Source organism: Mobula hypostoma, chromosome 1 (assembly GCF_963921235.1).
Source record: "Mobula hypostoma chromosome 1, sMobHyp1.1, whole genome shotgun sequence".
NCBI lineage: Eukaryota > Metazoa > Chordata > Chondrichthyes > Myliobatiformes > Myliobatidae > Mobula > Mobula hypostoma.
In genome coordinates, this window is record NC_086097.1 from 69,510,675 (window position 1) to 69,527,975 (window position 17,301).

At 40.5% G+C, this 17,301-nt stretch overlaps 1 protein-coding gene across 5 annotated transcripts in view; it reads left to right on the forward strand.

The window, feature by feature from the left end:
* Positions 1 to 17,301, forward strand: part of heatr5a (HEAT repeat containing 5a) — a 140,949-nt gene that overhangs the window by 104,212 nt on the left and 19,436 nt on the right. For all 5 annotated transcript variants that reach the window (XM_063050362.1, XM_063050382.1, XM_063050353.1 and 2 more), the window contains 4 exons: positions 4,934 to 5,113; positions 7,191 to 7,425; positions 10,885 to 11,133; positions 16,221 to 16,348. In XM_063050362.1, the coding sequence (XP_062906432.1) occupies positions 4,934 to 5,113; positions 7,191 to 7,425; positions 10,885 to 11,133; positions 16,221 to 16,348 (792 nt within the window). The remainder of the gene's footprint in view (positions 1 to 4,933; positions 5,114 to 7,190; positions 7,426 to 10,884; positions 11,134 to 16,220; positions 16,349 to 17,301) is intronic.

The following is a 17,301-nucleotide window of genomic DNA, read 5'->3' on the forward strand; positions in this document are numbered from 1 at the left end:
AACACTATCCGCTCCTCCACCTATCTTTGTATCATTGGCAAATTTAGCCACAAATCCATTAATCCCATAGTCCAAATCATTGACATACATTGTAAAAAGCAGCCGTCCCAACACCGACTTCTGTGGAACTCCACTGGTAACCAGCAGCCAGCCAGAATAGGATCCCTTTGTTCCCACTCTCTGTTTTCTGCCGATCAGCCAATGCTCCACCCATGCTAGTAACTCCCCTGTAATTCCATGGGCTCTTACCTTGCTAAGCAGCCTCGTGTGGCACCTTGTCAAAGGCTTTCTGGAAATCCCAAGTACACTGCATCCACTGCATCTCCTTATAATTTCCTCAAAAATTTGCAGTAGGTTTGTCAGGTTGGATTTTCCTTTCAGGAAACCATGCTGGCTTTGGCCTACCTTGTCATGTGCTTCCAGGTACTCCGTGATCTCATCCCTAACAATCGATTCCAACAACTTCCCAACCACTGATGTCAGGATAACAGGTCTATAGTTTCCTTTCTACTGCCTCCCACCCTTCTTAAATAGCGGAGTAACATTTGCAATTTTCCAGTTATCCGGTACAATGCCAGGATCTATCGATTCTTGAAAGATCATTGTTAATGCCTCCGCAATCTCTCCAGCTACTTCCCTCAGAACCCAAGGGTGCATCCCATCATGTCCAGGAGAATTATCCACCCTCAGACCATTAAGCTTCCTGAGCATCTTCTAGGTCGTAATTTTCACTGCACATACTTCACTTCCCTGACATTCTTGAATGTCTGGTATACTGCAGATGTCTTCCAGTGTGAAGATTGATACAGAGTACACTTTCAGTTCCTCTTTCATCTCTGCATCTCTCATTACAGTATCTCCAGCGTCATTTTCTATTGGTCCTATATCTACCCTCAACTCTTTTTTACCCTTTATATACTTAAAAAAGCTTTAGTATCTTCTTAGATATTAGTCACCAGCTTCCTTTCATAATTCGTCTTTTCCTTCCTAATGACCTTCTTAGTTTCCTTCTGCAAGTTTTTAAGAGCTTCCCAATCCTCTGTCTTCCCACTAGCTTTGGCTTCCTTGTATGCTCTCTCTTTTGCTTTTTACTTTGGCTCTGACTTCACTTGTCAACCACGGTCGTGTCCTTCTTCCATTCAAAAATTTCTTCTTATTTGGAATATATCTGTCTTGCACTTCCCTCATTTTTCACAGTAACTGCAGCCATTGCTGCTCTTCTGTCCTTCCTGATAGTGTCTCTTTCCAGTCAACCAGTGGCCATTTCCCCTCTCATGTCATTGTAATTTTCTTTATTCCACTGAAATACCAACACATTTGCACCATTGTTTTGTTTGTTTTTTTCATTCTGCACAGCGAGAGCTCAGGGAAACCGGCATCAAATTCCCTGTATGTGTCCACATACTTGGCGATAATAAAGGATTCTGATTCTGATTCTGACATTGGAATTCAGTTTCTCCTTTTCAAATTTCAAAGTGAACTTGATCATTTTGTGATCACTGTTCCCTAAGAGTTCTTTAACTTTATCTCTGATCACCTCTGGATCACCCAATCCGGCACAGCCAATCCCCTAGTGGGCTCAACAACAAGCTGTTCTAAAAAGCCATCCCTTAGACATTCTACAAATTCTTTCTCTTGAGGTCCAGTACTGGCTCGGTTTTCCCAATCCACTTTCATGTTAAAATCCCCAATGATTATTGTGACATTGCCCTTCTGACACGCCTTTTCTATCTCCTGCTGTAATTTGTAATCCACATCCTGGCTGCTGTTTGGAGGCCTGTATACAACTGCCATTAGGGTCCTTTTACCCTTGTCCTGCACCTTCTGATCGTATGTCATCCCTTTCTAATGTTAATATTATTTCTTATACACAGGGCCACACTACCCCCTCTGCCTACTAACCTACCTTTCCAATACACCGTATATCCTTGGACGTTCAGCTCCCAATGGCAGCCATCCTTTAGCCAAGTTTCAGAATGTCATACTTGCCAATCTGTAGCTGAATTTCAAGATCGTCCATTTTACTTCTTATGCTGCGTGCATTCAAATATAAGCATTTGTTGCTTTCTGTGTTAACTGCACCACGCCTCTATTGCCCTGTAACTCATCCCACTGGCTGTGATTACACCTCATCTTCTGACTCTCCTTTCTATCATCTCTGCTGCACGCTATCTTTAATTTATTTCTGTTTTCTCCTTCCTCAGCCCTGTCACTCTGGTTCCCAACCCCCACCAAACTGATTTAAACCCTCCCTGACAGCTCTATTAAATGTGTCCGCTAGGATATTGGACCCCTTTGGATTCAGGTGTAACCCATTCTTTTTGTGCAGGTCCTACTTCCCCCAAAAGAGGCCCCAATGATCCAGGAACCCAAAGCCCTGCCCCGAACACCAGTCTCTCAGCCACGCATTAACATGCTTTATCGTGCTCATCTTGTGCTTGTTAGCATGTGGCTCAGGCAACAATCCCGATGTTACTACCCAGGAGGTCCTGCTTTTCAGCTTCCTACCCAACTCCCTGAATTCTCTCTTCAAAACCTCCTCCCTTTTTCTCCCTATGTCATTGGTACCAGCGTGTATCAAGACTTCTGGCTGGTCACCGTCTCCCTTCGGGATACTCTGCACCCGATCCAAGACATCTCGTACCCTGGCACCTGGGAGGCAACACACCAGACTGACAGAACCTCCTATCTGTTCCCCTCACTATGGAATCCCCTATGACTACCTCATTCCTCATCTTCTTCTCTCCCTTCTGCACCACGGAACCAGGCTCAGTGCCAGAGACCCGATCTCTGTGGTCGTCCTCTGTCAGGTCACTGCCCTCAACATCATCCAAAACGAGGTAACAATTACTGAAGGGGATGTCTACAGGGGTGCTCTCTACTATCTGTGTTCTTCCCGTCCCTTCCCTGACAGTCACCCACTTATCTAACTCCTGCAGCCTCGGGGTGACCAACTCCTTGTAGCTCCTATTTATCTCTTGCTCACTTGCCCTAATAAGCTGTAGGTCATCAAGCCGCAGCTCCAGAACACTGCTCAGTTGCTGATCGTAGAGCCTTACTGTTTAATGCCTCAATGCAGATAAGTTGAGCATAGTCTCAACAGAGTACATGCTACACTACCTAGAGAAATAATTATTATCTCGTCAGAGTTCTGGGAGGCTTCCATTGGTCAGAGTCGACCATGGATGTTGGGTCCTGGTTGACTAGATACACAAGCTTGAGCAGTACAAAATGGAGAATGAGTTGTTGCCTATATAGCGAGCTCCCCCTCGCCATGCATCTGATCAACCCAAAGGAACATCAGAAAGCATTACAATTTGGCACCAGCAGTGTTGCAGGAGTTGCCAGTCAGCATGAACTCAACATAGGACTGCCTGAGGGACTCCAGATCCAGATTTTTCCCTTGGGGTTGACTCCAGGAACCTTCCTCATGAGTGGGTATAACTGCAAGGTAGTGGAGGTTTGAGATCAGTGTTTTCCTCATCCTAGATGAGCCATCAGCCCCATCTGCCTGAAGCGATTGGTTTTATGACGAAATATTTCTGCCGGGTTTAGTAGCTAAGGCACACGTGAAGGCCAGGAGCAGGACTTGGTTATCAGAGGCTATCTGAGGCACATATCATTGGGTGCATTTAATAGGTAGTAGGAGCTTGTCCTCATTAACAATCCCGGAGATAGCAACCTCAAGGAACCTAGTCATAGAGTTGGGAATAGGCCTATCAACTAAACATCCACACTGAACAAATAGGCACCTGAATTAGTTCTATTTATTGCTTTTGACCCATAATCCCTCTAATCCTTTACTCTACATACAGTATATATCCAGATGTTTTTTAAATGCTGTAATTGTACTTGCCTCAACCACTTCCTCCAGCAGCTGATTCCGTGTACCCACCAAAGCCTGTGTGGGGGGAAACAATCCCCCTTAGTTCTCCTTTAAATCTTTCTCCTTCACATCAAATCAGTGTCCTCCAGTTTTTTACTCCAGAAAAAGTGTAACCATTCACCTTTTCTATGCCCCTCTTGATTTTATACACCTTTGTAAAATGTCAGTCTTCAGACTACTACACTCCAAGGGAAGATGGCCCAACCCATCTAGTCTCTCTATGACTTAAGCCCTCCTGTCTGTAAAGATAGCATTTGGCATACTGTACTTGCCTTCATCATTTAGTGCACTGAGTACAAGAGTTAGGACATCAGTTTACAACTGTGCTAGATGTTGATAGGGCCACACTGTATAGTCACTTTCAGGGAACTTTGCACTTGTATACCAGGTCTCTGTTCTACAGCAAGCTCCAGGGCCCTGCATTTGCTGTACAGGTTCTGACTTGGCTTATTTTCCCAGAATGCAACACTTCATATTCTATTCTGCCCTTGGCCATTTTCCCAGTTGATATAGCTTCTGTTGTAATCTTACTTAACCCTCTTCACTGTCCACTGTACCACAAAGTTTGCTGTCATGTGCAAACTTATTAACCATGCCAACTAGGTCCTTATCCAAGTCTATCTAAAGCATATTTATTCACATGCAAAGAGGAAAAAAAATTAAAATAACGTTGGACTGAGCATATTAACATGCTTTATTTGATGACTTGATTGGTAGAAAACCTGGTCCTGAGAACTGAATAAAAGCTCTGTGATGATATGATGGACTCTTGTTTTTGATCATCGTACAGTAATGGTTTTTAACTACAACTTTATCTAATTGACATGCAGAGCATCTGTTCTTCAATACTTTATAGGAATTCTTTTCTGTTGTACCTGTAAATGTAAGATGTTTTGAATTAAGTTGCTGTCTGATCCTCTTTTCTATTAAGTAAACTTCCAAACTCACGATTGACTGACAACTCAGCATTCAATATACATTCTAAGTGCATTTGAAGGAATCAGGCGATTTGTTTGAACTGAAGATTTCTCTTCAATTCTCCATTAGGTTTGCAGTGCCTGGATTGGAAGTGGAGTTGTGAGTGACTTAAATGATCTTCGAAGAGTTCATCAGCTACTGGCAACATCCTTGACCAAAGTACAAGCTGGGAAAGAAACACAGAATCAGCTGTACAATGAAAGTACCTCCACTATGGAGAATGTAGCTGTTCTGAAAGCATGGGCGGAAGTATGTGGCACTTGTTACGAATTCAAATAAGCAGTTGAATTTAGTCTGAGAATCTATTAATTCTGTTTGTTACTAAAAATTGTAGATAATAGCCCCCATTTACTGGTCAGGATGAACCACAAAAACTGAATGCCCTGGTAGGAACCTACTTCTAACAGCTATTTCCAACCTTGCTGATTAAGGTTCTCCTGGTGTCAGTTCCTTCACATAAGGAAAATAAAGGGGTGGGAAGACAGAGAAACTGTGTGGGCAGGCTGCAAAACAAATCCACTCATAAAATCACTTTGCTATCTCGTCAAGTTACACTTTACTTGGTTGATCTGAATCATCCAAAACAATGTGTGTGAATGTCTCTAAAATTAGAAGCATTGAAGAACATTTTAAAAATCTATTTCAGAAAGTAATGAATCTGAAGTTCTTTAACATTTAAAACATAATTAATATTTCATTAAATTCTAAATATGCAACCCAGTGGTGTCCTCTCTTTAAGCGTTATTAAAATTGATTAGCTTGTGTTCAATGTTAGTCTCAAGATGGTGATCAATTTTTTAAATCACTTAACTACCTCAATAATATTATTTTCCATGGTGTGGAAATCCTTGCGGAACAATACATTTTTAGACCCCAGCTTAAAAAAAGAGATATTACCAAATGTGTTCTGTTCTGGTTGCAACCTTGAAACTGACACCCAGAAGATGGGGTACACTTAGGGACAACTTGAAAGACTGGCCCAGGACAGAGAACTCTGGTGAGCTGCTGTCGGCGGCCTAAGCTCCATAGGGATGATAGGCTTACCTAACTAACTGGGGGAGGGGTGTCCTGCTCTGGTTGGTTATTTGTAGCATGTGGTTAATGCTGCCTACTTGATGTAAATTTTCATTGCAAAGACAGATGAACTTTGTTTAAGTGTATTAAAAGAAAGCTAATACTTAAGCAGTGATTTAAGCAAATGAAATCAGTGCAATTTGATTTATACAATTTGATTTCCACAAGTGGTGTTTCAGTTGTTAATGTGTTTTTAAAGATGATCTTTCAGTAGGGAATCTTAAGCCTTGGAAGATAGATAAAGTTATGGAATTGGCAAGTGTTTGAAGGAAGTGAGAAGACATCATTTCAGTGTCATGGTGTTATACTGATTTGGGTAGTGGTGTAGAAATCATTTAGGAATTGGGCAGATATTTTCAGTGGTCCATTATTTAATTGGGAATGAATCATCTGTTTTGCATAATGAGTTGCTATAACTAATAAAAGTAGATTATAAAATAATGTGAGTAGTAGTAAAATGACACTGGAATCATGACTTTGTATTGATTGCTTTTGGAGATGGATATAATTTTGTTTGGACATTATGAACAATCATAATGATGGATGATGAACCCTATCATAGTACTGTTGAGAATGAAGTTATAATATGCAAATATATTTTCAGGCCATTTTGCATCTGAAAGTAATTATCTTCAGAACAATGTAAATATTGTTGAAATCACATTCTTTTTGATTTGTGTTTTGGTGTGATATAAAGTGAATCAACTACACATAAGATTAGTGGAAAAGATTTTGTGCTAAATATATATGCCAAGGAATAGACTTGAATGGAAATTGCTATCCAAAGGGAGAACGGTGAATTCAATAGAAGCAAATATTGGTGGAGAAGAATCTCAGTGGGAAAGGGAATTGACTTCAATTGGACAGATCTATAAGGATCTAAACCAAAGAATGAATTGTTTAAAGTTACATTCGTTAACCTATAGTGTGGAAAGAGTAGTGAGTGATAATATATCAGACCTATTTATTATGTTTGGCTGTAGTTCCATACCAGGATCTCATTTTAAGGCAGTGATTCATGTCATTTGTTATGGTCAGAAACAATGACATTATTTTTGAAACCTTGTTTTGTTAAAGATTGAAAAGTCAGCAATTTAGCCTTAAATATCTTTGAACTAAGTATTCTAAAAGTAGTTTATTCTGTAGTAGAACATCTAAGACTTATGACATTTTAACTACATTTTCAAGAAGATTTATTTCCCATCAAATCTATTTCTGTTGGCTTACTTAGTATTCATATATTTTCTCCTAGGTTTACATTGTCACAGTTGAAAGGCAAAAAATGTGTGCACCAAGACAAAAGCAATTCGAAAAGGTTGAAAGCTCTGCAGCTGATGACTCCCGGGATGCAATTTCTGCTGGGGATGGTCTTCTCAGTTTGGTGCAGGCAGAATTGGGAACACTGAGTAAATTTTGGCTGGCTGTGCTGCATGATTATGCCCTTCTCACCTTGTCTCCAGAATACACAATTCAGCTTCCAGCTGGAGGTAAAAATGTTGATATTCATAATTTTTGCTTAAATGTTGGCAATTGTATAAACTTAGTTGATAATGTCCCGGAAGAAAAACAGCTTTGAATTAGAACTTAATGATTCAAATCACAATTTTAATCAAGGCACTCCTGATTTGGTTTTTAAACTATTAACTGTTTGTGTAACATAGAGTTACTGTTTTAGTAGTTAGGGTTTAAGTCATGCAACTTATTAGTGGAATTGTCACAAGTATTCCAATAAAATGTTGAAAGTTTTAAAACAGAATTTTCATTTGATTTTATTTTCATTTGAGGTTTTGCTGCTTTTAAGATGGGATATTGTGATCATTTCAGTGCTTTTCATACAGAACTGGTCTTGTGAGAGTTGTGTTGTTTTTCTTCACCATACTAAACTCAGATTATGCTAATGTTATTTTGATACTGACTGCAAAATAAATTCCAAGAAAGCACTTGACAGAAGTGCTTGTCCTTTTCTCAGTGCTTTGTTGAACCACCTGGCAATTTAATTATGAAGAGTAAAGTGAGCCAGGTGTAGCTGAAATGCCTTGTCTTGCCATTGTAGAACACCAGAAACTGATGTGTTGGTGAAATACTTCTGTAACACCTCTTTATTTTTACTTTATCTATATTAATCTCATTTTAAATATTTACAATTACGTTACTTAAGAATTATTCAGTTCTTTGCTGTGTCCTTTAGCCACAATTTTGACTTGCCCTTGCAGTTGATTACCTTATCAAATCTTCTTGTCACTTAAAAGCACTGTCAGTTAATCTTTGGTGTAGGTACCAGTCTTTTGAAAAATGCAGTCTACCTGACTGCAAGTGCAAGTTGGTGAAATCCAATCCTGATCCAAAGATTCCCAATGTCGTCCTCAGACTTGAATTACAACTTACATCGCTGTGATTGCTTCAGAAGCATTCAGGCAATCTAATATTTCTATTTTCATCAAGTCATAAGATCCGCTTACAGTTGCTGAAGTCAAATCTCAGAACCTTCCTCGAGCTCTCGACATCACAGACGTGTTCGCTGTATTGCAGCAGAGAGCTATAGTATTTTTAAATTTTACTCCAGTGGACAAATGTTCTGTACTGAGATATAAAAGCCGAAGAACTTGTTCTGATTCTTTCATTTGCTAGGTTCGTTAATCTGAGTTGACTCAAGCACCCTGAATTGGGTTATCAGTCTAAATTCTATTTACTTATTCCTATATTGAAGACTTTTGGAAAATCCTACTCTGTTGAGAATAGGATTCATGATTGGCATTAAGCAGAAGCCAACATTGTTATGGCTTGCCAGAACAAGAATAGTGGAGGTTTCAAAAAGTTTCCAAAAGAAGAGAGGGCGTTCAATATGCTTTATAGAAATTTTAAGAGTCCATTATTACTTGCCCCCTATCTTGAAGAGGAGGTAAACAGAAGCACATGGAGTTTTCCAATAGATATATGATGAGGCTTACTGAGAATGCCCAGCACTGCCTCTGTTTCCTTAGAAGTTTGGGATGATTCGGCATGACATCTAAAACTTTGACCAACTTCTGCAGATGTGTGGTGGAGAGTTTATTGACTGGTTGCATCTGATATAGAAACACCAATGTCCTTGAACCATCAGACTCGTGAACCAGTGGGGATAACTTCACTTGCTCCATCATTGAACTGTTCCCACAACTTGTAGACTCACTTTCAAGAGCTTTTCATCTCATGTTGTTGATATTTATTGTTTATTTATCACAAGCCCGAGAAAGTCTGCAGATGCTGGAAATCCAAAGCAGCACACACACAATGCTGGAAGAACTCAGGAGGTCAGGCAGCATTTATAGAAATGAATAGATAGCCGATGTTTCAGGCCGAGTCCCTTCATCAGGATTGGAAAGGAAGGGGGAAGATGCCTGAATAAAAAGGTGGGGGAAGGGAGTGGAAAGAAGCTAGCTGGATGATGATAGGTGATGCCAGATGAGTGGGAAAGGTCAAGGGCAGGAGAAGAAAGAATCTGATAGGAGAGTGGGCAATAGGAGAAAGGGAAGGAAAAGGGAAGCTGGGGGTAGTATTAGGCAGATGAGAAGAAGTAAAAGGTCAGAGTGGGGAAAAGAGGAAGAGGTGGGGAGGATGAGGGAAATATGTTCACCAGAAGGAGAAATCGATATTCATGCCATCAGGTTGGAGAGTACCCAAGACGCAATATAAGGTGTTGCTCCTCCACCCTGAGGGTGCCCTCATCTTGGCAGAAGAGGAGGCCATGGATGGACACGTCGGAATTAAAATTTTCGGCCACTGGGAAGTCGCACTTGTGGCGGATGGTGCAGAGATGTTCTCCTCCACCCCCTTTGCTCCCCACTCTGACCTTTCACTTCTTCTCACCTGCCGATTACTTCTTCCTTTTCTCCTATTGTCCACTCTCCTCTCCTATTGGATTCTTTCTTCTCCTGCCTTTGACCTTTGCCACCCACCTGGCTTCATCTATCACCATTCAGCTAGCCTCTTTCCCCTTCCCCCCCCCGCAACTTTTTACTGAGGCATCTTCCTTTCCAGGTCTGAAGAAGGGATTTGGCCTGAAACAGCGACTGTTTATTCATTTCCATTGATGCCACCTGACCTGCTGATTTCCTCCAGCATTTTGTGTGTGTTATTTGTTTATTTATTTCCTTTTGTATTTGCACAGTTTGTTTTTTGCACGTTGGTTATTTGTCCACCCTGGTGGGTGTGGTTTTTCATTGATTCTATTGTGGTTCTTGGATTTACTGAGTGTGCCTGAAAGAAAATGAATCATGGTTGTTAATGATGACGTGTCTGTACTTTGATAATAAAATTACTTTGAATTTTGAACATTTTGGTTAATCTAATATGAAGAAAATTAACTATTTGTATCAGAACACAAGTCACATTTTTCTGGAATGATGAGTTTAAAAGTATTGTGCTTAACTGCAGTGTAAGCGTTCTCCGTCATTTAAGCTTCATCTCTCAGCATGATTGGCTTACTTGAAAGTAGTTTGATAAAGAAGTCGGGAATAAAGAGAAAAAAACAAAGGCAGATATGATACCAACTAAGATTCACTAAACTGATGATAAGTGAAATTCAGAACTAGCTCTGGGAATTTGTTTTGTTAGTTTACTGGTTGCATCAGTGTTTAATTATTTAATTTTCTGTCTGATTTGTGTAGTGTAACTGAAGCCGAAGCTAAATGAAGTTTTTTCTCACCATGTGTTCACTCAATACAGTAATCTGTCTAGTCTCACAGTGGTGCTTTGTGTTGAACAGAATGATTTAATCATCACAAAAGTTAGATTTTATATTTAGGAGCACTGATTCTGTTAAGTTATGAGATTCTTGTCTGAATAATGAATTGGAATTTATCTAATCAGATATCATTTCTATTCATTTTTCTCTTAACCTACTAATTCTGAGAATCTCTCATCAAAATATTAATCAAACAGTAATTTATTCCATCTTCTATGACTAGGTGGTGCCTTCTATACCTCAGAAACCATTGAGAGTGCAAGGCCTCACTACTGTAAATCATGGGCTCCTATCCTTCATGCTGCAGCATTGTGGTTGAATAGCACAGGCTTCGTACTGATTGACCCGGATGAAGGCTCTGCTTCTCTATCTAGACCTGTAACTCCAACAATGTTGGGTCATGAATCCAACTTGACAAGTGCAGTGAAGTCTCCAGAAGATGTAAACACTGATAGATTCCATCTAATTTTAGGTGAGTAAAGCAACTACTCTTTCTTACTGGAGAAACTTCTCTTTCTTAATAGACTTCTACATAGAAAATATGCATGTGCATATTCTCAGGGGAAAAAAGTTCCATTTCAAATAAATGTCATTTATGGAACTCCAGTGCATAGAATTTTGGTAAGTATGTTACTTAAATACTGGAACAACAAGAATTCTGCAGATGCTGGAAATTCAAGCAACACACACCAAAGTTGCTGGTGAACGCAGCAGGCCAGGCAGCATCTCTAGGAAGAGGTACAGTCGACGTTTTAGGCCGAGACCCTTCGTCAGGACTAACTGAAGGAAGAGTTAGTAAGAGATTTGAAAGTGGGAGGGGGAGGGGGAGGGGGAGAGGGAGATCCAAAATGATAGGAGAAGACAAGAGGGGGAGGGATGGAGCCAAGAGCTGGACAGGTGATTGGCAAAGGGGATATGAGAGGATCATGGGATAGGAGGCCCGGGGAGAAAGACGGGCGGGGGGGGCGGAGGGAAACCAGTGGATGGGCAAGGGGTATATTCAGAGGGACAGAGGGAGAAAAAGGAGAGTGAGAAAAAGAATGTCTGTATAAAAATAAATAATGGATGGGGTACGAGGGGGAGGTGGGGCATTAGCGGAAGTTAGAGAAGTCGATGTTCATGCCATCAGATTGGAGATTCCTTATATTCCTTATATTCCGTCTGGGTAGTACAACACCTTATATTCCATCTGGGTAGCCTCCAACCTGATGGCATGAACATCGACTTCCGCTAATGCCCCACCTCCCCCTCGTACCCCATCCATTATTTATTTTTATACACACATTCTTTCTCTCCCTCTCCTTTTTCTCCTTCTGTCCCTCTGACTATACCCCTTGCCCATCCACTGGTTCCCCCCCACCCGTCTTTCTCCCTGGACCTCCTGTCCCATGATCCTCTCATATCCCCTTTGCCAATCACCTGTCCAGCTCTTGGTTCCATCCCTCCCCCTCCTGTCTTCTCCTATCATTTTGTATCTCCCCCTCCCCCTCCCACTTTCAAATCTCTTACTAACTCTTCCTTCAGTTAGTCCTGACGAAGGGCCTCGGCCTGAAACGTCGACTGTACCTCTTCCTAGAGATGCTGCCTGGCCTGCTGCGTTCATCAGCAATTTTGATGTGTGTTACTTAAATACTGGATTATCTTACAGCAGATAAATTGATGCTTGAGAAGCTTTTGGGCAAAATTTCCACAAAAAATATGGAAAAAATCTAGTAAAAATGCAACATTTAATGTTTTTTAGGGGTTTGTGTATTTCGATATCTATGACACAGTATGCTTTCTTGCTTTAAAATTGTTATACCAAAGGTATAAGAAAATTGGTCAAAGGGAATCAAGGAGAAATTGGGATTGTATCTATCAGATGGGTTCAGGGAAAAATAAATACTCTTTTAGAGTGAGGATAGAAGTAAAAAGGTGGGAATCAAAAAGTACAAGAAGGAGACCACAGAGTAATTCACAAATAAAACACAGATGGAAAAATTCAGAAGATGTTTTACTCAGACGGTTGATGGTTGGGTTGAGTTGCTCTCCAGTGTTGGCAATTTACTTGCAAACATTTTGTCTCCATGTGAGGAGGCATCGTCAGTGTGCTCTTGAATGTGGTGTGTGCTCCGAATACTTGGCCTTTATATACTTTTCAATCAACTGATTGGACATCATTTCGGAAACTCAATTGTGGAGTAGGGAGGAAATCTTGTTGCTGATTGGCTGTGTGGTGAACTTTGTGCGTTGTAATCTGTAGTTTTACCTGCAACAGCTCATAAATAGGATCGAGGTCTGTGTGTTTGCTTACAGAATTGTTTGCAGAACACCATGCTTATGGGAATTCTCTTGCATGCCAAGCCATGACTTTCACTGAGGATTAGCAAAATTTGTGCCCCTCTCAATCTTCATGGGTGGAGGATAGGGAGAGTTGGTCATGGCACTTTACGTTTAGTTGATGTTCATGGATCCTTGTGGGCAGCTTTCTCCCAATTTGGCCAATGTAATATTTGCTGAAGTCCCTGCACTGGATTTTGTAGACCACATTGGTCTTATCTAAGGCTTGATTGGTGACGAAATGTTTGCAAGTAAATTGCCAAAATCAGAGAACAACTCAACTCAGCCTTAAAGCACAGATTTCAGTTGGGAATATTGGAAATCATAAACCAACATTGATCGTTGAGGAAGGTGGGGCTTGGATGATTTTCAGAATGGAGGATATAAGATCAGCAAAATGTGCATTGAGTGGATGAGCTTTGACGGGGATGTTTTAGGGAATATGTTAAGAATGGAGTATTGCGAGCAGCAGAGGGATCTTTTAGAAAAGAGATAAGAGATAAATGTGTAGATCCAAGCTTGAGAGGGAGAAAACTCGCAAGGGAGGTGTTAACATCTGAGGATAGAGGAAAATAATCAGAATCAGGTTTATTATCACCAACATGTGTTGTGAAATTTGTTAACTTAGCAGCAGCAGTACAGTGCAGTTCATGATAATATAGGAAGTATGTTTATTTATATTAAATAGTTAAATAAAAATAAGTAATGCAAAAACAGAAATTGAATAAAAGTAGTGAGGTAGTGTTCATGGGTTCAATATCCATTTAGGAATCGTATGGCAGAGTGCAAGAAGCTGTTCCTGAATCGCTGAGTGTGTGCCTTCAGGCTTCTGTACCTCTTTCCTGATGGTAACAATGAGAAGAGGACATGACCCAGGAGATGGGGTTCCTTAATAATGGACTCCAGCTTTCTGAGGCACCACTCCTTGAAGATGTCTTGGATACCATGGCGGCTTGTACCCAAGATAGAGCTGACTAATTTTACAACTTTCTGTAGCTTCCTTCTGTCTTGTGCAGTAGCTTCCCCCCACCCCCATGCCCTCACACGAGATAGTGATGCAGCTTGCTAGAATGCTCTTCACAGGACATCTATAGAAGCTTTCGGTGACAAATCAAATCTCTTCAAACTCCTAATGAAATATAGCCGTTGTCTTGCCTCCTTTATAGCAACATTGATATCTTGGGACCAGGTTAGATCCTCAGGGATCTTGACAGCCAGGAACTTGAAGCTGCTTACTCTCTCCACTTCTGATACTTCTCTGAGGATTGGTTCGTGTTCCCCCATCTTCCCCTTCCTGAAATCTACAATCAGCTCTTTTGTCTTATCGACATTGTGTGCAAGGTTGTTGCTGCGACACCACTCCACTAGCTGATATATCTTGCTCCTATACGCCCTCTCATCTCCATCTGAGATTCTACTAACAATGGATGTATCATCAGCAAATCTAGAGATGGTATTTGAGCTATACTTTGCCACACAGTCATGGGTATAGAGGGACTAGAGCAGTGGGCTAAGCACACACCCCCTGAGGTGCACCAGTGTTGATCGTCAGCAAGGAAAAGCTATCACCAGTCCGGATAGGAAGTCGAGGATCCAATTGCAGAGGGAGGTACAGAGGCCTAGGTTATGTAGCTTACCAAGCAGGACTGTAGGAATGATGGTGTTAAACGCTAAGCTATAGTCAACAAACAGCATCCTGACATGGGTGTTTGTATTGTCCAGCTGATCTAAGGCTGCATGAAGAGCCATTGAGATTGGTTCTTCCAAAGGCCTATTGTGGTGATAGGCAAATTGAAGTGGGTCCAGGAGAAACATGAGTTTTGTTTTGTATCCTGGGGGAAAGAAGTCTATAGCTCAAAGCTGCTATGTGTGTTGAGGGTGGTGGGGCATGAGAGGAATCCAGTTGCTTTGACAAAGTAAAGGGACGCCCAGTGAAAATTGATGTGGTCAATTTTGAATTGGCTGTGGATAGGTATGCTAGTTTTGTGCTAGGTTACAGTCAGGTTTGTGTGGCTCTGGTCTAAGAATGCAGATCTTTTGCCTTGTCAGCAAAAACTCTCAGTTGTGTGAATGCTGGGGATGAGAACTGACACAAAAATATAGGTTGAATAAAGGTACGGCAGCAAACATCTGGTAATAAAAGACATTATTCTGAAAGAGTTTTATCAGTCCCTTTGTGGTGTTTCTTCTCTCATTGTTGGTCCTGAATCTGACATCAACAAAATAATACTTATTATTATAAAATAATCACCAATTGCAAAATGTACTTGTTTTCAAAAATATCAACTGTTGAATCTGTGGAACAAATTGCTTTACATCTCTACCATTTAGAGGCTCAGTGTGGTCTGTGCGTGGAAATACTACCAAATGGATGACCTGTTAAGTTTGTAGTTGATCTTTCATTGTTGGTCAAAATCTGCATTTGCCAACCTAGCAGTATTGTTTATGGAAGTATCTTATCCATGAAGATTCCCAGAAAGCGGCTGACCCTCACTACTTCAAAAGGGAAGGGTGTTAGGTGTTTCCCTTGCCAATGTTGTTCTAATTCTTCAAATAAATTTTTGTTATTATGGTGGGTGATAATGAATCTATCCTCCAACAGGAACTACAGATTTTAGTTGGGAGTAAAAGCCACATTTGTATTTGCTTAAATGATAGTGAGAGATGGCTTAGCACTAAGCCCGGTGGAACCATTTCTACTGACAGAAGAGGCAAAGGCAGGTTACTGATGCCTTGTAAATCAGTAGCTTTGGGTATGTGGGGCTTGTCAGCAATGGTTGGCAGCTCATCTAGGAGAAGAAAAACTCTGATCTCAAGTATCCGCTGCCTTGCAGCTGTACCCATTCATGGGGAAGACTTGGGGAGTAAACCCCAAGAGAAAATCCGGAGCTGGAGACCCTAACGCAGTCCTACTTTGAGTTCAAAGCAGACTGACAAATTCTGCGATGCCACTGGTGCCAAACTGTATTCGCCTCTGCTGTTCCTTTGGATTCATCAGCTGCACAGAAATGGGGAGTCTGCTACATAGGCAACAGCTGGTTCTCTATTACGTACTGCTTACATATCATAAGCAGCTAGGACGCAACTTCCATGATTGATCCCAAAAAACGGAGGGCTTCATGGAATTGTTTTGTGACCAAAGTTGAGCCATTTATTAACTTCAGTTGGGTAAGTCTGTTGGTGGAAGGAGGCTAAGATGTGATAAGAATGAAAGAAAATAAACTTCTGTTACCATTACAGGAATCAGTGTCGAGTTTCTGTGTTCTCCACGACCAGATGCACCAATGGAAACCATTGTAGCCTGCTTACGTGCATTACATTCCTTGCTGGATGTGCTGTGGCCACGTTGTAAAATAGGAAGCGATCAGGTATTGCATTATAACATTTTACTAAGTTTTCAGTTACCACATTGTAATTGTTTTTTTTAGCTTGACTATACAGTGACTTTATTTTTCCATTTGACAAAACAATTGACAAGCATTCACATTTCAACAGTGACTGTGAGCCACAGAGGTTAAGATGGCACATTCAAATCTTGGTAAGTGGGAATAAGGGAAAGGAAACAGGTTAAGCATTACCTGGTGCTTAACTATGAGGACTACTAAATAGTCAAGCAGTGGGTTATCAGAGTTTTACTCATGCAGACCCAGGAGAACCTGCAAGCATTGATTTATTTCATTGGGTAGTTTAAACAAATGTGATAAATGGATTTTTTCAACAGACCTTGCGTTGATTATCATTCTCCGTGCTTTTATTAATTCTTCAGTTATATATTATCTGGCTTTCATTGCTGCTGTTTATAATATTGGAAAGGATGCAATCTATATTCATGACTTTGTAAAGTAACAGTTTAATAATTTCAAAAATTCAGACTTCAATAACTGCACTCTATATGTTGATCATTTATGCCAATAAACAAGTTGCAAAGTGAAATAAATCTGATTAAATTTTGAAGTAAAATTCAGGTTAAAATGGGCATGTATTTTATTGGATTCAGGCATCATTACAAATTTGTCTTACTTTGTCATTTTTTTCCTCTGTGCTATTACTATCCTTCTCTGTTATCCATAAGTGATTGTCTTCAAGTTAGACCGTTACAATAAATGTTTGACCCTGGTGTTATTTAGGCTAAACATTGACAATCATATTCAAAATTCTCATTACACTATTTAAAACTAAGATAACTGGGTAATAATCAGTAATGGAAACCAGGAAGAATTTTCTATCAGTCTTGATGTCAAGGCATGGTATTGCTCCAATTCATTTAGACACAGTGATACCCCGTTATAACGCAATCATTTGGTCCATAAAATGTCATCGC